The 16,303-nt window shown below is 49.0% G+C and overlaps 2 protein-coding genes across 3 annotated transcripts in view; one reads left to right on the top strand and one right to left on the bottom strand.

The window, feature by feature from the left end:
• The window catches only part of DENND1A (DENN domain containing 1A), a 235,816-nt gene extending 227,439 nt beyond the window's left edge, over positions 1-8,377 (top strand). For both annotated transcript variants that reach the window (XM_070758843.1, XM_070758844.1), the window contains 2 exons: positions 3,852-4,101; positions 5,351-8,377. In XM_070758843.1, the coding sequence (XP_070614944.1) occupies positions 3,852-4,101; positions 5,351-6,610 (1,510 nt within the window). In that variant the 3' untranslated portion in view covers positions 6,611-8,377. The remainder of the gene's footprint in view (positions 1-3,851; positions 4,102-5,350) is intronic.
• Positions 8,378-12,779: 4,402 nt separating this feature from the next.
• The window catches only part of CRB2 (crumbs cell polarity complex component 2), a 54,988-nt gene continuing 51,464 nt past the window's right edge, over positions 12,780-16,303 (bottom strand). Inside the window, 2 exon segments of the mRNA XM_070758857.1 lie at positions 12,780-15,255; positions 16,138-16,264. Coding sequence (XP_070614958.1) covers positions 15,025-15,255; positions 16,138-16,264 — 358 coding nt within the window. The 3' untranslated portion in view covers positions 12,780-15,024.

Raw genomic sequence — 16,303 nt, 5'->3', positions numbered from 1 at the left:
TCCTTCAGCCTGGTCAAGCCCACACGCCACTATACGGTCTTCCTGTTGGAGGATTCTTCGGGCGATGAGCTTCCTCAGGACGATGGGCCCGTCTGTGCCTTCTCTGACAGCTTTCTCTTCTCTACTCCTTTCGAATGGTCTCTTATCTTGACTATTGCTATCGCTCGCCCTGCTTCCTTGCCTTACTAACCCTTCAGCCTTTCCCTTGCTTTCAGGCTTCTGTGGCAAGTGTCATGTCTCCTCCATGTGTGCATGTTCCCCGCATTATATACCCCTGGCAACAAGCGAACCCATTCCGGTTCCGACCAAAGAGTGACGAGACTCACTGTTCTCCTACCTGGCTTGGACTGTCTCTGGATTTTCCTACCTTTGCCTGTCTGTCTTGCCTACCCCTCTAGCAGCCAGAAGGTGAATAACCAGCTGCAAGCAGAAGGCCACAGGGAGATAGTAGTTCTAATAATACCCTATTTCCCCGAAAATAAGACGTACCCCGAAAGTAAGGCATGTCAGAGGTTTTGCAGAATTTGCTAATATAAGGCACCCCCTGAAAATAAGGCGTAGTCAAGTTTACATGGAAAAACATACGGTACCATTCAAAGCTGTTCATAGCAGTACCGTAATAATGTGGCGTCCCTTGCTAGCCCCTTCCATCGCTTTGTACCGTCCAGTACAGCAGACATAGTCTGCTGCTGTCTCACCGCCATTACAATCTCCACTACAGTGCATAGACTGTAGTTCCTCTGGTGGCCGGAAGCTGCAATAGCGGGAGTATACTGTTGTACCATATAAGTGCCGTCGTTTGTGTGTGTGGGTGCCATACTGACAGGTACCGTACCGTAATCAGTGTACCGTACGGTTCACTTTCTTTGGGGGTGTCAGCTTTTCTGCCTGTGAATTTGTCTTATTTGAGAAATATAAGACACCCCCCGAAATATAAGACGTAGCACAACTTTTGGAGCAAAAATTAATATAAGACAGTGTCTTATTTTCGCGGAAACACGGTAATAATAATAATAATAATAATAATTATTATTATTATTATTATTATTATTATTTATTAGATTTGTATGCCGCCCCTCTCCGAAGATTCAGGGCAGCTCACAACAATAATAAAAAAACAATATTATAGCGAAACAAATCTAATATTAAAAAAGAAGCATATAAAACCCTATCATATTTAAAAACCAAACAACACATACATACCAAATATAAAATATAAAGAGCCTGGGGGAAAGGTGTCTCAACTCCCCCATGCCTGGCGGTATAGGTGGGTCTTGAGTAGTTTACGAAAGACAAGGAGGGTGGGGACAGTTCTAATCTCCAGGGGGAGTTGATTCCAGAGGGCCGGGGTACTTAGACTTGTAAACTGCTCTACAGTGCTTCACAGCACTCTCTAAGGCATTTACAGAGTCAGCCTCTTGCCCCCAACAATCTGGGTCCTCATTTGACCCACCTTGGAAAAGGACGGAAGGCTGAGTCAACCTTGAGCTAACTAGGATCGAACTGCTGGCGGTGGGCACATTTAGCATTCAATGCTGCATTCTAACCACGGATAAGGACAGCACATCGGTAGCAAATATTGAGCTGCATGCACAGCTTTGCTTCTGCGAGTGCACACACATGCGTCCCATGCGCAGGGAGCATGCATGGAAGCAAAAAAACCAACAACCAAAATATCTTGCGCATGTTCCCCCACATGATTTTGCTTCCTGTGCATGCACAGAGGCAAAATCTCACTGGGACAAGCGCACGCACGCATCAGCAGTAAAGCCGCGCACGCAGCGCACCAGTAGTAGCGGAATCGGGAATCCGCCCCTGGTCACATCCTTACTTCTTGCACATTGGAGAGCGGAATCCTTTGGACCTCCTTGGTCTTCAAAAAGTCCTGTTGTCTCACGCTGGCTAAAAATTCCCCCTTCTCTTTCCTTGATGTAACTTCTCTTTGTTTTGTTGGTTTTGCTGTGAGAAATGTATGCTTGATGTGGTGTGTTTTCTTACTTTGTGTTGAAAGCACACACACAAAAACCCAGTGGGACACTAGGGCAGTTTTGTGGCGTAAGCAATGGAGCCCATGGTGGCCTGCAAACTGGTTTAATAATTATTTATTTACTTTATTTACTTTATTTACTTTATTATTTACTTTATTTATTTTATTTACATTATTTACTTTATTATTTACTTTACTTACTTTATTTACTATTATTTACTTTATTTACTTTATTATTTACTTTATTTATTTTATATACTTTATTACTTACTTTATTTACTTCATTATTTACTTTATTTTATTTACTTTATTTACTTTGTTTACTTTATTTACTTTATTGATTGATTGATTTTGTCCAACACACAATGAGGGTTTCAGTGGCTACATAGTAAAATACACGATGAAGGTTATAGAGGAGATACTCATAGTAAAATATATCTAAGAAAGAATGGAAGAGATGATATAGGAATAGAAGAAAGGTATAGGAGATATAGGAGAGCAATAGGACAGGGGACGGAAGGCACTCTAGTGCACTTGTACTCGCGCAGCATTCCAAATACTGTACAGCCATTTCTAGCTCAGCTGCTTAGCTTCTAAGGCAGCCCCGGTAAGTAGGATCAGCTGTGCTGCGTGAATCAGCTGAGCCAGAAATAAGGAAATACAGTGGTACCTCATGATATGAACTTAATTGGTTCCAGGAGGAAGTTCGTAACGTGAAAAGTTCGTAAGACGAAACAATGTTTCCCATAGGAATCAATGTAAAAGCAAATAATGCGTGCAAATCCTTCAGGAAAATCCCAAACTTTAGAAGGGAGGTGAACAGAGGGCAGGGAGGGGCAGCTAAAGGGGGCAGGTGGAAGAAGCAAGGCTAGGCTAAAGGGTGAGTGGGAAGAAGGAAAGGCAAGGGGGGCGCCCCTCCCTTTTCTTTCTTCAAAAGACACTCTTTCAGTGCCTGTGGCTGTTCTCTGCAAAGTCTTTCCCCCTCCAAGCCGCCCCTCCCTTTTTTCTTCAAAAGACACCCTTTCAGGGCCTCTGCAAGCACGCTGTTCTCTGCAAAGTCTTTCCCCCTCCAAGCCGCCCCCCTTTTCTTTCTTCAAAAGACACCCTTTCAGTGCCTCTGCAAGCACGCTGTTCTCTGCAAAGTCTTTCCCCCTCCAAGTTGCCCCGCCCTTCTCTTTCTTCAAAAGACACCGTTTCAGTGCCTCTGCAAGCACGCTGTTCTTTGCAAAGTCTTTCCCCCTCCAAGCCGCCCCACCTTTTCTTTCTTCAAAAGACACCCTTTCAGTGGCTCTGCAAGCACGCTGTTCTCTGCAAACTCTTTCCCCCTCCCTTTTCTTTCTTCAAAAGATACCCTTTCAGTGCCTCTGCAAGCACGCTGTTCTCTGCAAACTCTTTCCCCCTCCAAGCCGCCCCTCCTTTTCTTTCTTCAAAAAAGGGGGAAAAAAGAAACCCCTTCATCCCAGCAGCAGCTGCTTGGGTTCGTAAGGTGAAAATAGTTCGGAAGAAGAAGCAAAAAAATCTTAAACACTGGGTTCGTATCTTGAAAAGTTCATTAGAAGAGGCGTTCGTAAGATGAGGTACCACTGTATAGGACAGGATCGAGCAGGGACAGGTGGGTGGGGCCAGCTGACCATCAAAACTACCAGTCCATCTGAATTGGTAGCAGCCCACCACTGACTGTCGCTCTTGCTGAGCTTGTTCAGTCTTCATTTGTGTGAAATGGAGCACAAGTTGTCCTTAAGACCCTCTTAGCTCCTCCACCCATCAGCCCCTCCTGACTTTCTCCGAACCAGAAAGATTTGGGTAGATTTCTCCAGAGGGATCCCATTTCTGAATGACCAATTTCTCCACCCCCTTCCGACAGGCCTCAGCCATATCGAGCTCTGAAGGAATCCGACAGTGGCGACGGAGAAGAAAGCATCAGTCCGGAGAGATTCCAAGAGGACAGTCAGATTGACCCAACCACTCCGGAAAGCCCTGCAGATGTTAGTCTTCTGGAAGACATTTTCACAGGACTGGAGGTGGCAACACAACCGCTCAGCCAAGCCAGGAGCTTAGAAGATCTGAGGATTCCCAAAGAGGAAGAAGACCAACAATGCTCCTTTGATTATCAGGTATGGGACTTGAGAGTTGGGTAGGGATCGTCGAAAACATCTAAGCTGCTGGCCCAGATAGCCCTTGCCTTCCAACCATAATTGGAAATGGAGTCTTTGGAGAGGGGGAGCATACATTATTATTGTTGTTGTTTTGTTGTTGTTGTTGTTATTGTTGTTGTTGTTATTGTTATTTCTGGTTGTAAGTTGTAAGGGGCATCTTGAAACCCTTGATAGGGCAGGAGATCGACTGATTGACATGGGCCTCCGCTTGGAAGTCCTGAGGGATGGCCCATGTGGCCTGTTTTTGGCCTCCCTGGCCTCTGCTGGCTGAAAATAGGCCATACCGAGGTGGAAATTTGGAAAAATTTAAAACTGGAAGTTTTTAAGCAGATGTTGGATAACCATCTGTCTGAAGTAGTGTAGGGTTTCCTGCCTAAGCAGGGGGTTGGACTAGAAGACCTCCAAGGTCCCTTCCAACTCTCATGTTATTGTTATTATTATAAAATAGTGAGAAGCCCCCCACATGTTCCATTTTCGCCCTCCATGGCTTCAGCAGCACTGCCAGCTGAAAACGGGCCACGTGGAGACCCTCAGTACCTCCACATGGCCTGTTTTTGGCCTCCCTGGCCGCCAGCAGCATTACCAGCTGAAAATGGGTCACACGGGGGCCTTTCAGTACCTCCACACGGCCCGTTTTCGGCCTCCTTGGCCTCCAGGAGCACTGCCAGCTGAAAACGGGCCATGTGGAGGCCGCTCAGTATCCACCCTTGGCCTGTTTTCGGCCTTCCTGGCCTGCAGCAGCACTGCCAGCTGAAAAGGGACTGCCCGGAGGCACCAAGGGGCCCCTGCACGGCCCCTTTTCAGCCTCCCTGGCTTCCAGCAGCACTGCCAGCCGAAAAGGGACTGCCCGGAGGCACCAAGGGGCCCCTGCATGGCCTCTTTTCAGCCTCCCTGGCTTCCAGCAGCACTGCCAGCCAAAAACAGGCCATGCTGATGCCCCTCAGTACCTCTACACGGCCTGTTTTTGGCCTACCTGTCCTCCAGCAGCAAAACATGTTTTCAGCTGGCAGAATGCTGTAGGAGGCATCCATCCCATCTTCCCTCCATCTCCCATTCCCCCTCCACTCAACAAAGAACTACAATGCTGAAGAAATCTAGTTTGACCCCTTGATCTAAGGTCATCTCAGTTCCGGAGAGTTTGTTAGAAAGGAGGGGAAGAGTGGAGGGTTTGGAGAAAGACACTCATGATTTTTCTGTTCTTTGACAGCGGATGGACCTTGGTTTTGCTGAAAAGAGCTGGACCACCCCGGGGATGAAGCTTTCTCACCCTTACAAGCAGTTCTGGGGCCTCGGCCACGACGACATGGCCCTTTCCACAAAATACTCCCCCAAATCTCCAGAGAGACCGCTGAGAAACGTGCCTCCTGTCCCCAGGAGACCCCAGAGCAGAGACGCCTTTCTGGACCTCCCAGAGAAGGAAATAGGAAGTTTTCCTGCCGCCCAAGGAAATATTACCATCCCGCGGCCACAGGGGAGGAAGACGCCAGAGCTGGGCATTGTCCCACCACCTCCTCCAGCCCGGCTTTCCAAGCAGCAGGCACCCGCAGAAGTCGCCCCTTGCCTTGCAGGGCCTGGCAACCTGACCTCGGAGCTTCTGCAGGAGACCTTCGCACCCAGCAGTGTCTCTCTGGATCGGCAGCCGGCTGGTTTTGCTCCACACCAAGTCCAGCTTTTGTCTGCTGCCGTCGCAGAAGGAGAACTGCTCCAACCAGTCAAGGTCAATGCAGAGGGCAAAGGTGGCAACAGTGACTCCCTCCTTGCTCTCCTTGATCCACTGAAGTCAGGAGAAGGTCAAGATGTCCGCTTTCCGTCAGGGTCCAGAAGCCAGCTAGGGTCCTCATCTCCCAGCCCTGCCGGCAGCTTCCCATCCACCGGGGAAGACCTCATGCCCTCTACATCAGCGCCGTTCCGTCAACTTCTGGGCTACCCTCCCTCGGTGACGCCATTTGGGCAGCCATCCCTCAACCCCTTCGTACAGGCCGTGCCCACGCCACTGCCGCTCACTCTGGTCCGGGCCCCGGGCGGCCCGTTTGCCCCCTCGTTGGGCCACGCTTACAGTTCCAGCTACATCACATCCAACTCCAGCTTCTTCCAGCCCCAGAGGCCGCCCCTCAATCCTCTGACCCTCTCCATGCCCAACCTCTTCGCCAAGTCTCCCTCGGCCCCACCGCCAGGTCAGCCTCCTTCCCAGAGTGGCGTCCTTCGGCCGATGCAGCCCTGTGGCCCTTCTAAGATCCAGACGTTGCCTCTTACTCATTCTTCAGTCAAGACAAGGCTGGCCGTGAGGCCCAGCAACCTCCCGCTACTCCCCCCCAAGGCCAAGGTTAGAGAACCTGCCTTGGGTCCTCCCAAGACTCCACTGGCTAAAGACCCCTTTGAAGACTTGTTAAATAAAACCAAGCAGGAAGTATCAGTCACGCCCGGTAAAGTCGAGCAGTTAAGGAGGCAATGGGAAACGTTCGAGTGAGTCCAGCTGACGTCCAAGTCTGTTGGGTGTTGGGTCAATATAAAGAGCAGTATTTCCTCTAGCAAAGAAAGATCAAACGGCTGGCACAGTTTCCTCCCCGTTAGGAGGAAATACCTGGCTAAGCCCTGAATAGGAACAAGGAGAACGGCCCTCCCCACCCGCTTCACCTTTCCGCCTGCCACTGTCATTGGAAAGGTGATCTGGGCCTCCTTGAAGTTCTTCCACTTTCCCTCAAGTAGACAATTGATAAGGTCTGTCCTGATGTCTTCTTAGCCAACCTTGCATCCCCATAATCATGAGCCTCTCACATCCCCCAATCTGAGCACATTGCCTCCATACCGGATGACATTTTGATCCCAGGTGCCCAACGCAAAGCCACCACTTCTCCGATGTATGTTTAGCCACATGGGTTCAAGACCCCCGTGCTTTCCTCCAACTCTCTCCATCTCCGGGCACAACAGTCAGTGAAGGGCCGCTCTTCTTTAGCGCTACCGTTGCGGTCTCCAAGACGGGCGCGTGTGCGTCCAGCCGGCACGCACACGCCCGTCGGCATGAGATTTGGCTTCTGCACATGCGCAGCCAGTGAAATCTTGCACGCAAGCGAGATTTCGGCAATTTTCGCCGATATTTTTGCTTCCGCGCATGCGCAGAAGCAGGAAATCGCGAGCGTCCTCACACAAGATTTTGCTGCGCATGAGCCGAAGTCTAATCTCACACGCAGTTGCGTGCGCGTCCCAGAATTTATTTCCGGGACAGACCACCGGACCGTCTAAGCAGCAGGCCATCACTGGCAACATTCCCCTATGCTAAGCCACCCCTTCCACGCTGTGGATGGTTTCACAGTGGTAGCCCCACGCCACTTTTCAGGGAAGCTGTGACACCTCTCTCCGTACCCATCCACCAACTGGCACTACGAGCAGCTGTCAAAATTTTTTTGGTTTTTAGAGCAAGATACACGATCATGGTGGTGTCCCCCAAGTCATCCTCTCCCTGTGCTGGTGTTACATGAACATGTCTATGTATAGTTATCCAAAGTGTTCCTTCCTTCCGCAGCCCGATGGGAAGAGGATGGGTTATCCATCTCCATGGTCTTGTTTGAAAGGCGTTGATGGACAGCAGCATCCATCCACTGCGTCCGGACGATGGGTGGTGTTGGTAGGACAGGCGGTGATAGACATAATTTGTTAAAATGACCTTATGGTTGCGGGACTCATTGGCTTTGGTCTTCCTAACCCGAAAGCCGGAAGATTTCTGCTTTTGATTTTCTCAACTCCTGCTTGAAGAACCAAGTTTTCCACCTAGGATGTTTTGGGAGACCACCACACCTCAACATTAAGACCTGTTCCAGGACCTCTTGGTACACCTGCCTCTCTTTCTTTTCCTCGCGTAAATTTGGGGAGGATTTAAAGAAAAGACAAAACCTGGGCAGTTTGTTGTTATTTTTAATCACTCGTTGTGTGGGAAATTAGACTAGCCAATTGTCTACGTCCACTGTGTACAAAAAAACCGTGAGAAAGTCACACTTCCAACGCCATCTCCGATGGGTTTCCCTCCCAGTTCTGTCCCCCTCTTCAGGGTTTTTTTCCCCCTATCATTTCCTAGAAACATGACGGACAGCCCCCACCTGTAGTTCTTCCGTTGGCCTCTTGACATTGCATTTTGACAAAGCTCTGTCCGTGTTTTTGTATGATCACTTTTCCTGGGGGAGGGGGAAGGAATATGTTTTTGATATTGCCTACTTCTGGATAGTAAAATATGTAAAGCCCATCTAATAGGCCCAAGAGTGTTCATTTGCTTCTTCAAAGTTTGGTGTAAGGAGTGTGTTCTGTCTGGGTCACTCCAGAAGCCAATACCAACCCAAAAAGAGAATCCAGACACACTGGTAAAAGGCAAAGGCAGTTTTATAAAATTCAAGAAAAACACAGGTAACAGAAAATGTCCTTACAAACAGGAAAACGCTGTATCTTCAGATATATCCACGAAGGCAAAAGTCCATGCAGCAATACAGACTTCTTGCTGCCAAGCCGAGGCTGTAGATAGCAGACCTACACCTCCCACGGGTCTTCCAAAGCTGCTGGGCCACAAGCCAGGAACAGAGACGCCGAGAAACAAGACACGATAACGCAACTCCAAACTGATAACACTCCACATGGCTTCAAGGGCTTGCCTGCCTTTTAAACCCTGCTAAGGAGGACCACACCCAAACCCAGCTGTTCCTAATTCAGTGCTGATAATACTTCTTTAATTGCTCCTTTCTTTGATCTGACCGTCTCTGTCGCATGTCAATGACGGCTTGAGCTTCATCACCTAATGACTCCAAACTACTGGCTGGGGAGAGCCCCCCCCCCCCCCCGGGGCTCTCATGTTGTTCTCCTTCATCCCATTCCTGATTTTCCTCTCCCCCGTCCGACTGTTCAGCCCCCTCCTCTTCGCTGTCATCCTCCTCCGGGCCTGGAGCCAGCAGAGACACAGCCGGTCCCTGAGCAGCCTCAGGCGGAACCACAACAGAGTGGGAATAGAGTACCAGTCTTCAGGCTGTGTCTCTGGTTGACCATCTCGGTTGGGCTGTTGTTAGATCAGTCCAATGCTTCTCAATTATTTTCTGCTACGCTCCCCCAGGAAGAAGTTAATATTTTGTGCCCCACCTCCCAATTGCCCAATCTGGGCCCCGATGGAATTTTAGTGTTCATATTTATGATTTTACTTATTGTAAGGTGCAAGAAAACTATTGGCTGGGGAAGGCTGCTCTACCCACTTATTTATTAATTTATTTATTAATCAGATTTGTATGCCACCCCTCTCCGCAGACTCGGGGCGGCTAACAGCAATAATAATACAACGTAAACAAATCTAATATTTAAGTTAATTTAAAAAACCCAATTTAGAAACCAATCATACATACTGACATACCATGCATAAATTTTATAAGCCTAGGGGGAGGGAAAGTCTCAATTCCCCCATGCCTGACGACAGAGGTGGGTTTTAAGGAGCTTACGAAAGGCAAGGAGGGTGGGGGCAACTCTGATATCTTGGGGGGAGTTGGTTCCAAAGGGTCGGGGCCGCCACAGAGAAGGCTCTTCCCCTGGGTCCTGCCAAACGACATTGTTTAGTTGACAGGACCCGGAGAAAGCCAACTCTGTGGGACCTAACTGGTCGCTGGGATTCGTGCAGCAGAAGGCGGTCCCGGAGATATTCTGGTCCGGTGCCATGAAGGGCTTTATAGGTCATAACCAACACTTTGAATTGTGACCGGAAACTGATCGGCAACCAGTGCAGACTGTGGAGTGTTGGTGTGACATGGGTGTATTTAGGAAAGCCCATGATAGCTCTCGCAGCTGCATTCGGCACGAACTGAAGTTTCCGAACACTTTTCAAAGGTAGCCCCATGTAGTAAGTAAGGGAGTAAGTTACTCAGTGGAGCCTCTTTTCGCTTAGGAAGGCATAGGCTACCAGGGTTAATGCCTTCTTTTGACACGGGGCCAGGCCAGCTTAATCAAGCCGATGTTTTGGGGTCCACATAATGTTTCCGTGTACATTTTAAATTACAACCTGGGATTAATAGGATTGGGTTTCTCACATTTGCATAAACAGTTATCCCTGTCAAAGATTCATGTAACATCCGAATTAAATCAGAGTCCGAGTCAAGGCATTCCTCAAAGTTTCAATTTATTTCCTGGCACCTACACTGGGAAGCCTGAATCCGAGTTTCTCACCCAGTTGAAAGTTCACATCCCTTGTCCCCACCCCACCCACAAACTTGTCACGTCGCCCAGTCACATCGTGCCAGCGTGGCCAGTCCTCCTTCCGCTTCCGCCCAGGTCGGTGGGCATAGGATGTCCTTGAACCCCTCGAAAGAACGCTTTGTGGCTGCCTCTGTTCCTCTCATGAAAACCACCCCTCCCGAGTTCCCATCAACATCAGGCCTTCTATAGAGACTGTGGCAAGCTGTTAATTTATCACCAACTTCTTGCACCAGCTTGACAGTGGCAAAACGTTTCATGAAAAAATAAACCCCCCAATTTAAATATCAAAAGTTCACATTAGATAACAAAAATAAATTACAGGGCAGAAAGGTTTCGCCACTGGTGGGAAGAATGGTTACTGCTCTGAAAAAGCAAGAGTAGTTTTGGGATGATGTGATGGGGAATTAAACTCAACTCTTTTGGCATGATGACTCATGCTCAGAATAGATCTTAACACAAGGTACCAGCGCATTGTATGGTCCAGATAAATGAGTCAAGCGATGGCAAAGCTAAGACTAAAACTTAAGAGTGAAACTTATTCTGCCAAACCCCAGAAGGCAGGTCGAGAAACAAAGCTGGAAACTCACCAAGGAGAGAATCAACCTGGAATTAAGGAGAAACAGTCCGTGAGGACAATTAACCAGTGGAACTGCTTGCCACCAGTAATTGTGGGTGCTCCATTACTGGAGGCTTTTAAGAAGGGACCAGACAGTCACTTGTCTGAAATGGTGTAGGATCTTCTGCCTGAGCAGGGGGTTGGACTTGAAGACCTCCAAGGTCCCTTCCAGCTCGATTCTGACTGACTTACAAGCTGCTCCACAACCAACCAATGCATCAAAAGTGGCCTTCAGAAGTTGTGGACGCTCCCATCGCTAGAAACTTTTAAGAAAAGACTGGATAACCACGGATCTGAAATTGTGGTAAGATCTCCTGGTTGAGCAGGGAAGGTTGGACTAGAAGACCTCCAAGGTCCCACCCAGAACTATTCTGACTGACCCACACCCAGATCTACATTTTCAACAAGTCTTGATGCCTTGGAATTTGTAGTCCTTCAATTCTAGATAGATATCTTTTTCAGAAGGGTTTGGTCATTACGAAGAGTAGGGGTGGTGGGCTTTAAAATTTTTAGCAAGGGGTTTTCTGCCTGGTTGCTGGGTGGGCATGGCCATGATTGGGCATGACCTAGCCCAGGGGTAGGCAAAGGTGGCTCCTCTATGACTTGTGGACTTCAACTCCCAGAATTCCTGAGCTAATCATACTAATTCAGCAATTCTGGGAGTTGAAGTCCACATGTCATAGAAGAGCCAACTTTGCCTAACCCTTACCTAGTCGACTTCCTGCACCACAGAGGGTGGGGAAGCATTTTGACCTCCCTGGAGGCTTTCCTCGAGCCTCTGGGAGGGCGAAAACTGCCTCCCCGGGCTCTAGAGGCCCTCTTCCCAAACTTCCAGTAGGCCCGTTTTTCACCATCCTGAGCATCTACGTGGGGGCGGATGGCTCCTACCACCGCTACCCTTGCACTGCGCGGGCAGCTTCAGTTGTCCCACGTGCACATGCATGCATGTGCATCCAGCATGGTTTTGCTTCTGCACATGAGCATGTGCAGGCATCAAAATCTTGCAAGGGGATGGGTGTGTACGAGAGATTTCGGCATGTGCAGAAGCAAAAAAAATTCGCCGAAATCTCTCGCAGGATTTTGCCTCCTGCACATGGGACACGCGTGCATACAAGACCCCCGAAGCTGCGCACTCAGCACAACTTTTACTGTCAGTGCAGCGTCCTTTACTGTTCTGGTAGGAACCCACTACTGGTCTCTGTGTGTCCTGCACTTAACCTATATCCAAAACGGGGTGGGGGGGTGACAAGAATGGGGACTTTTGGGAAGAGAGGGGCAGTTGCCAGCCAGGAGTTGGATTTGTGGGTTCTCCAAACTGCATAGAATCTTAGCTAGAGGTTGAGGGTTAGTTTGAGGGTTGCTGACTAAGAGTGGCCGGAGGATCTCCAGTCAAAGATGATCGGCTGAGTTTGGTTCCTTGTGCCATCCATTTTCCATCCGTGGGGTTTCAAAGGAAACTACAGTATTTTTGCTGATGCATAGGGTGGGCTGGCAATTGGGAAGGATTGCTCTTCCTCAAACCTAGGGAGGCATGACCCTGGTTAGCCTTCTCTTGTGGCCCGTTCATGTCCTGCACAATTAGCAATGGACCCAGAGGACAGAGACTGTGGAGGCACCTGAGACTGACTGAAGAGGACGTGGTGTCAGAGGCTAAAGAGCAACCAGGGCCTTCTGCACCTCCTGAGATGAGTGACTCAGGAGAAGAGGAGGCGCCTCTTCTTGAGGCTAGGATTCGCAAGGCCTATAGGAGGCAAGAGTGGTTACTCGGGAGGAGGATTCCCAGTGAGTAGCATTGCTGGCTACAGGGCCATGCTCTCAGGCTATTTAAGCAGAAGTGGTGTAGGGTTTCCTGCCTAAACGGGGTGGGACTAGAAGACCTCCAAGGTCTTCCAACTCTTGTTCTATTCTGGGAGTGCATAGTGTTTTTGAACATATTTCTCATTGTCCTTCGTAATCATGACACTCATATGCCAACAGTTGTGAGCTATCGTTGGCCACACATTCAAGTGTCTGGTTCACTGTATAGGATGAGGGTTCCAACCAGGGTTCTGTGGTTGCTTCTTGAAGGACAAGAGAAGAAGAAGAAGAAGAGGGCAGAGTTGCCACCACATCTGTCTATAGGTCCTTGGATTTTTTCTGTGGATGCACCAAGGAGAGGAACGAGGGAACAGCTAAATATGTCAACCTGCACTAAATCAGGAGAAATCTTTGTTAGCAAGAATTAAACTTCTATCCACTACATTTGAGCACAGAAACCTGAACTTTCCCTTGAAGAAAATGACTCTGAAAGAGTGTTTTTGGAGTGGAATCATTTCTACGTGTATTAAAAATTATAACTGAAAGGTGAAGTGAAGTGAAGCGGAAAGATCTTGGGTTAATACTGTTTCAAGTGGTTTGTTTACAAGGCACTTTAGGATGGTGCATTGTACCTAAACACGCGAAGGAGGTCACAGTAATTGTAGGTACTTGACTGTCTTCCAGAGGGGTAAATGATAAGATAATGTTTTGTTCCGTGAGAGAAGGAGTATAGCTTTCGGACTTTTTGTGGTGTGCTATTGGGATTGAGCAGTTCTTGTTGTTCACCCTCTTCTCTTGCACGGCTGCGGTGTGTGACTAATGATCAGTGTGCACTTTGTTGTTGCATTCCCAGCCATGAGCTGCTCAGCTTTTCACGGCTCAAAACAATACATTTCCACGTAGTCTTGGTGGCTTTTTCCTTTGCATCCTCTCAGTTAGCTTACATTCAACCAGAGTGGGTGGTTTTGCAAACATCAAAAGTCCTACGGGGGCTATGACTGTTCTGACCTTCTGGCCAACCGGTATGGCTGCAGGCAGGGCCCAGAAAGACATCGGTCACTACAATAGATTGGGGCAGAGGTTTTTGGACCTAACTCCTCTCTTATCAACTCAGCAGAGGCAGTGTAGACATTCTGCGACTTGACTCAACTGTGGTCTCCTGATGGCTTGGCTTGTTGGCTTCTCAAGTAATCCCTCTCCTCCTTAGGGACACACCTGAGAGGTATGAAAGGATGAGGAACAGCTCAGTAGTCCCAACCACTCAAAGAAGCTGAGATGGTCTCATGCTGATCACCAGGACAGGTCAAGGTGGTTCTTGACTACTTTGGAGCAGCATTTTGAGACTTTCCTTGTGAGCCTCGTCCAGAGCTTGGTCATTTATAAGGAAACACCATTGACAAGGTCCCCTCTCTAGAGTCCTGTAGGCAAGGCACCCTTCTAAGAACAGGCTTCAAATGTCAAAAGTGAGGAAGTGCATTTGTCCGGCTGCCATGTCTTTGTCACGCCTCTTGTCTTAGCCAATCCTGACCATTTAGGAAGTCCTATATCCTAGAACCGAGGCTCTGAATCCTTCCCCACCTGTGTCAAAGCCAGAGCCATCACAACTCTCTTAAACAAGTGGAGCCTGTGAGAATGCCACAATCATCCAAACCAATGCATCGACATTGTTACCCGTCCTGAGGAGGACGTCGCCAAGAGAGTCCCCTCTAAACCACACCAAGGAGAGAGAGAGGCTGGGGCTTCCATGTGATTCTCTTGTAGGTCGGTTGAGTCCAGGGGTGACCATCTCTCTCCTCATGGCGACTTGCCAAGGCAGCCTGTTGGGTTGGACCAGCACTTCCGAGGCATGGGAGGGGGCAAATGTGGAAGGTACCTTGAGAGGGCCTGTTGTTGCCACCACCAGAGTGGAAGTCACACAAAGGTGATATTCAGACGGTTCGGTGAATCGGTAGCGGCGACCTGTGGCACTATGCCGTCCTATTCCTGCATGTTTTGAAGCCGAGCGAATGCATGCAAGCTGTAAATGCATCACTCACACTTGAGAATCGGTTTAAGGAAGGTAAGTCAACACCACCTCTGAAGCCACAAGGCAGATGTATAGGTCCTCAAAAGGTCCCAGATACACAGATGGGCTGTCGCTCAATGGGCGTCCCAACTCCACTACCGTCCTGGTCTTTCGGTTGGAGGGAGCAGGGACCGCCCACTCTGCCCGCACTCCCAAGTAAGTGCCGACTCGATGAAAAGGAATCCCTCGTTGCTTATATTAAACGTTCTTCCGGCGGGACTTTGAGGACGCTATCCATCTCCAAGCGAGCTCCGGCTACTTCCTGCTGGCTCGGGCTGTAGGTTCCCTCGGACTGGCGTCTCTTCCGGGCGGTGAGGATCATCAAGACGAGGATGATGATGAGAAGAAACAGGCAGCTGCAGACGACCGGAACGGCCACTTCGACCAAGGGGAAGGGGAAGGCAGGTCCCGGGAGGCTCCCTCGCTGCCGGAGAAAACAAGAAAGGGAAGATGAGCCTGGATAGCAATAGCACTTAGACTTATATCCCGCTTCTCAGTGCTTTTACAGACCTCTCTAAGCGGTTTACAGAGTCTTGCCCCCGACAATCTGGGTCCTCATTTGACTCATCTCGGAAGGACAAAAGGCTGAGTCAACCTTGAGCTAATTAGGATTGAACTGGCAATGAGTTAAATTAGTGTGCATACTGCATTTGAGGGAAGGAAGGAAGGAAGGAAAATTCTCTTTAGCTTCAGAAGGAAGGAAGGAAGGAAGGAAGGTAGCAATAGCTTTTAGACTTATATCCTGCTTCATAGTGCCTTTACAGCCCTCTTACAGCAACAATCGGGGTCTTCATTTTACCCACCTCGGAAGGATGGTAGGCTGAGTCAGCCTTGAGCTAATTAGGATTGAACTCCTGGCAATGAGCTAAATTAGTGTGCATACTGCATTTGAGGGAGGGAGGGAAGGAAGGAAGGAAGGTAGCAATGGCTTTTAGACTTATACCCCCAACATGAGTGATGCTGAGCTGACCACGCCCACCCCAGCCCCGCAAGGTCAAACACAGTGTAATGGTGGGGGAAACCCAACCCTGTATAGCAATAGCATAGCACTTAAACTTATATACTGCTTCATAGTGCTTTTACAGCCCTCTATAAGCGGTTTACAGAGTCAGCCTCTTGCGGCCAACAACCTGGGTCCTCATTTGAGCCACCTGGGTAGGATGGAAGGCTGAGTCAACCTTAAGCCTTGTGAGATTTGAACTGCTGAACTACAGCCAGCAGAAGCAGCTTGCAGTACTGCACTCTAACCACTGCGCCACCGAGGCTTCTAATTATTCCGAGAAAGAAAAGAGAGACTCTTGCTTACACTGACATCACAATATTCTCCGGCGTAGTTGGCACCGCAGAGACACCAGAACCTATTCATGGAGTGCTGACACGTCCCTCCATTTTTGCAGGGATTGGGGTCGCAATCGCTGACGTTGATCTGGCACCTGGGAATAAAAGCAAGGTAGGAATCAGCCGTGGCCTTA

The sequence above is a fragment of the Erythrolamprus reginae genome, chromosome 8, assembly GCF_031021105.1.
Source record: "Erythrolamprus reginae isolate rEryReg1 chromosome 8, rEryReg1.hap1, whole genome shotgun sequence".
In the NCBI taxonomy this organism is placed as follows: Eukaryota; Metazoa; Chordata; class Lepidosauria; order Squamata; family Dipsadidae; genus Erythrolamprus; species Erythrolamprus reginae.
Note: the sequence above shows the minus strand (reverse complement) of the source record. Positions and strands in the feature narration are given on the sequence as shown.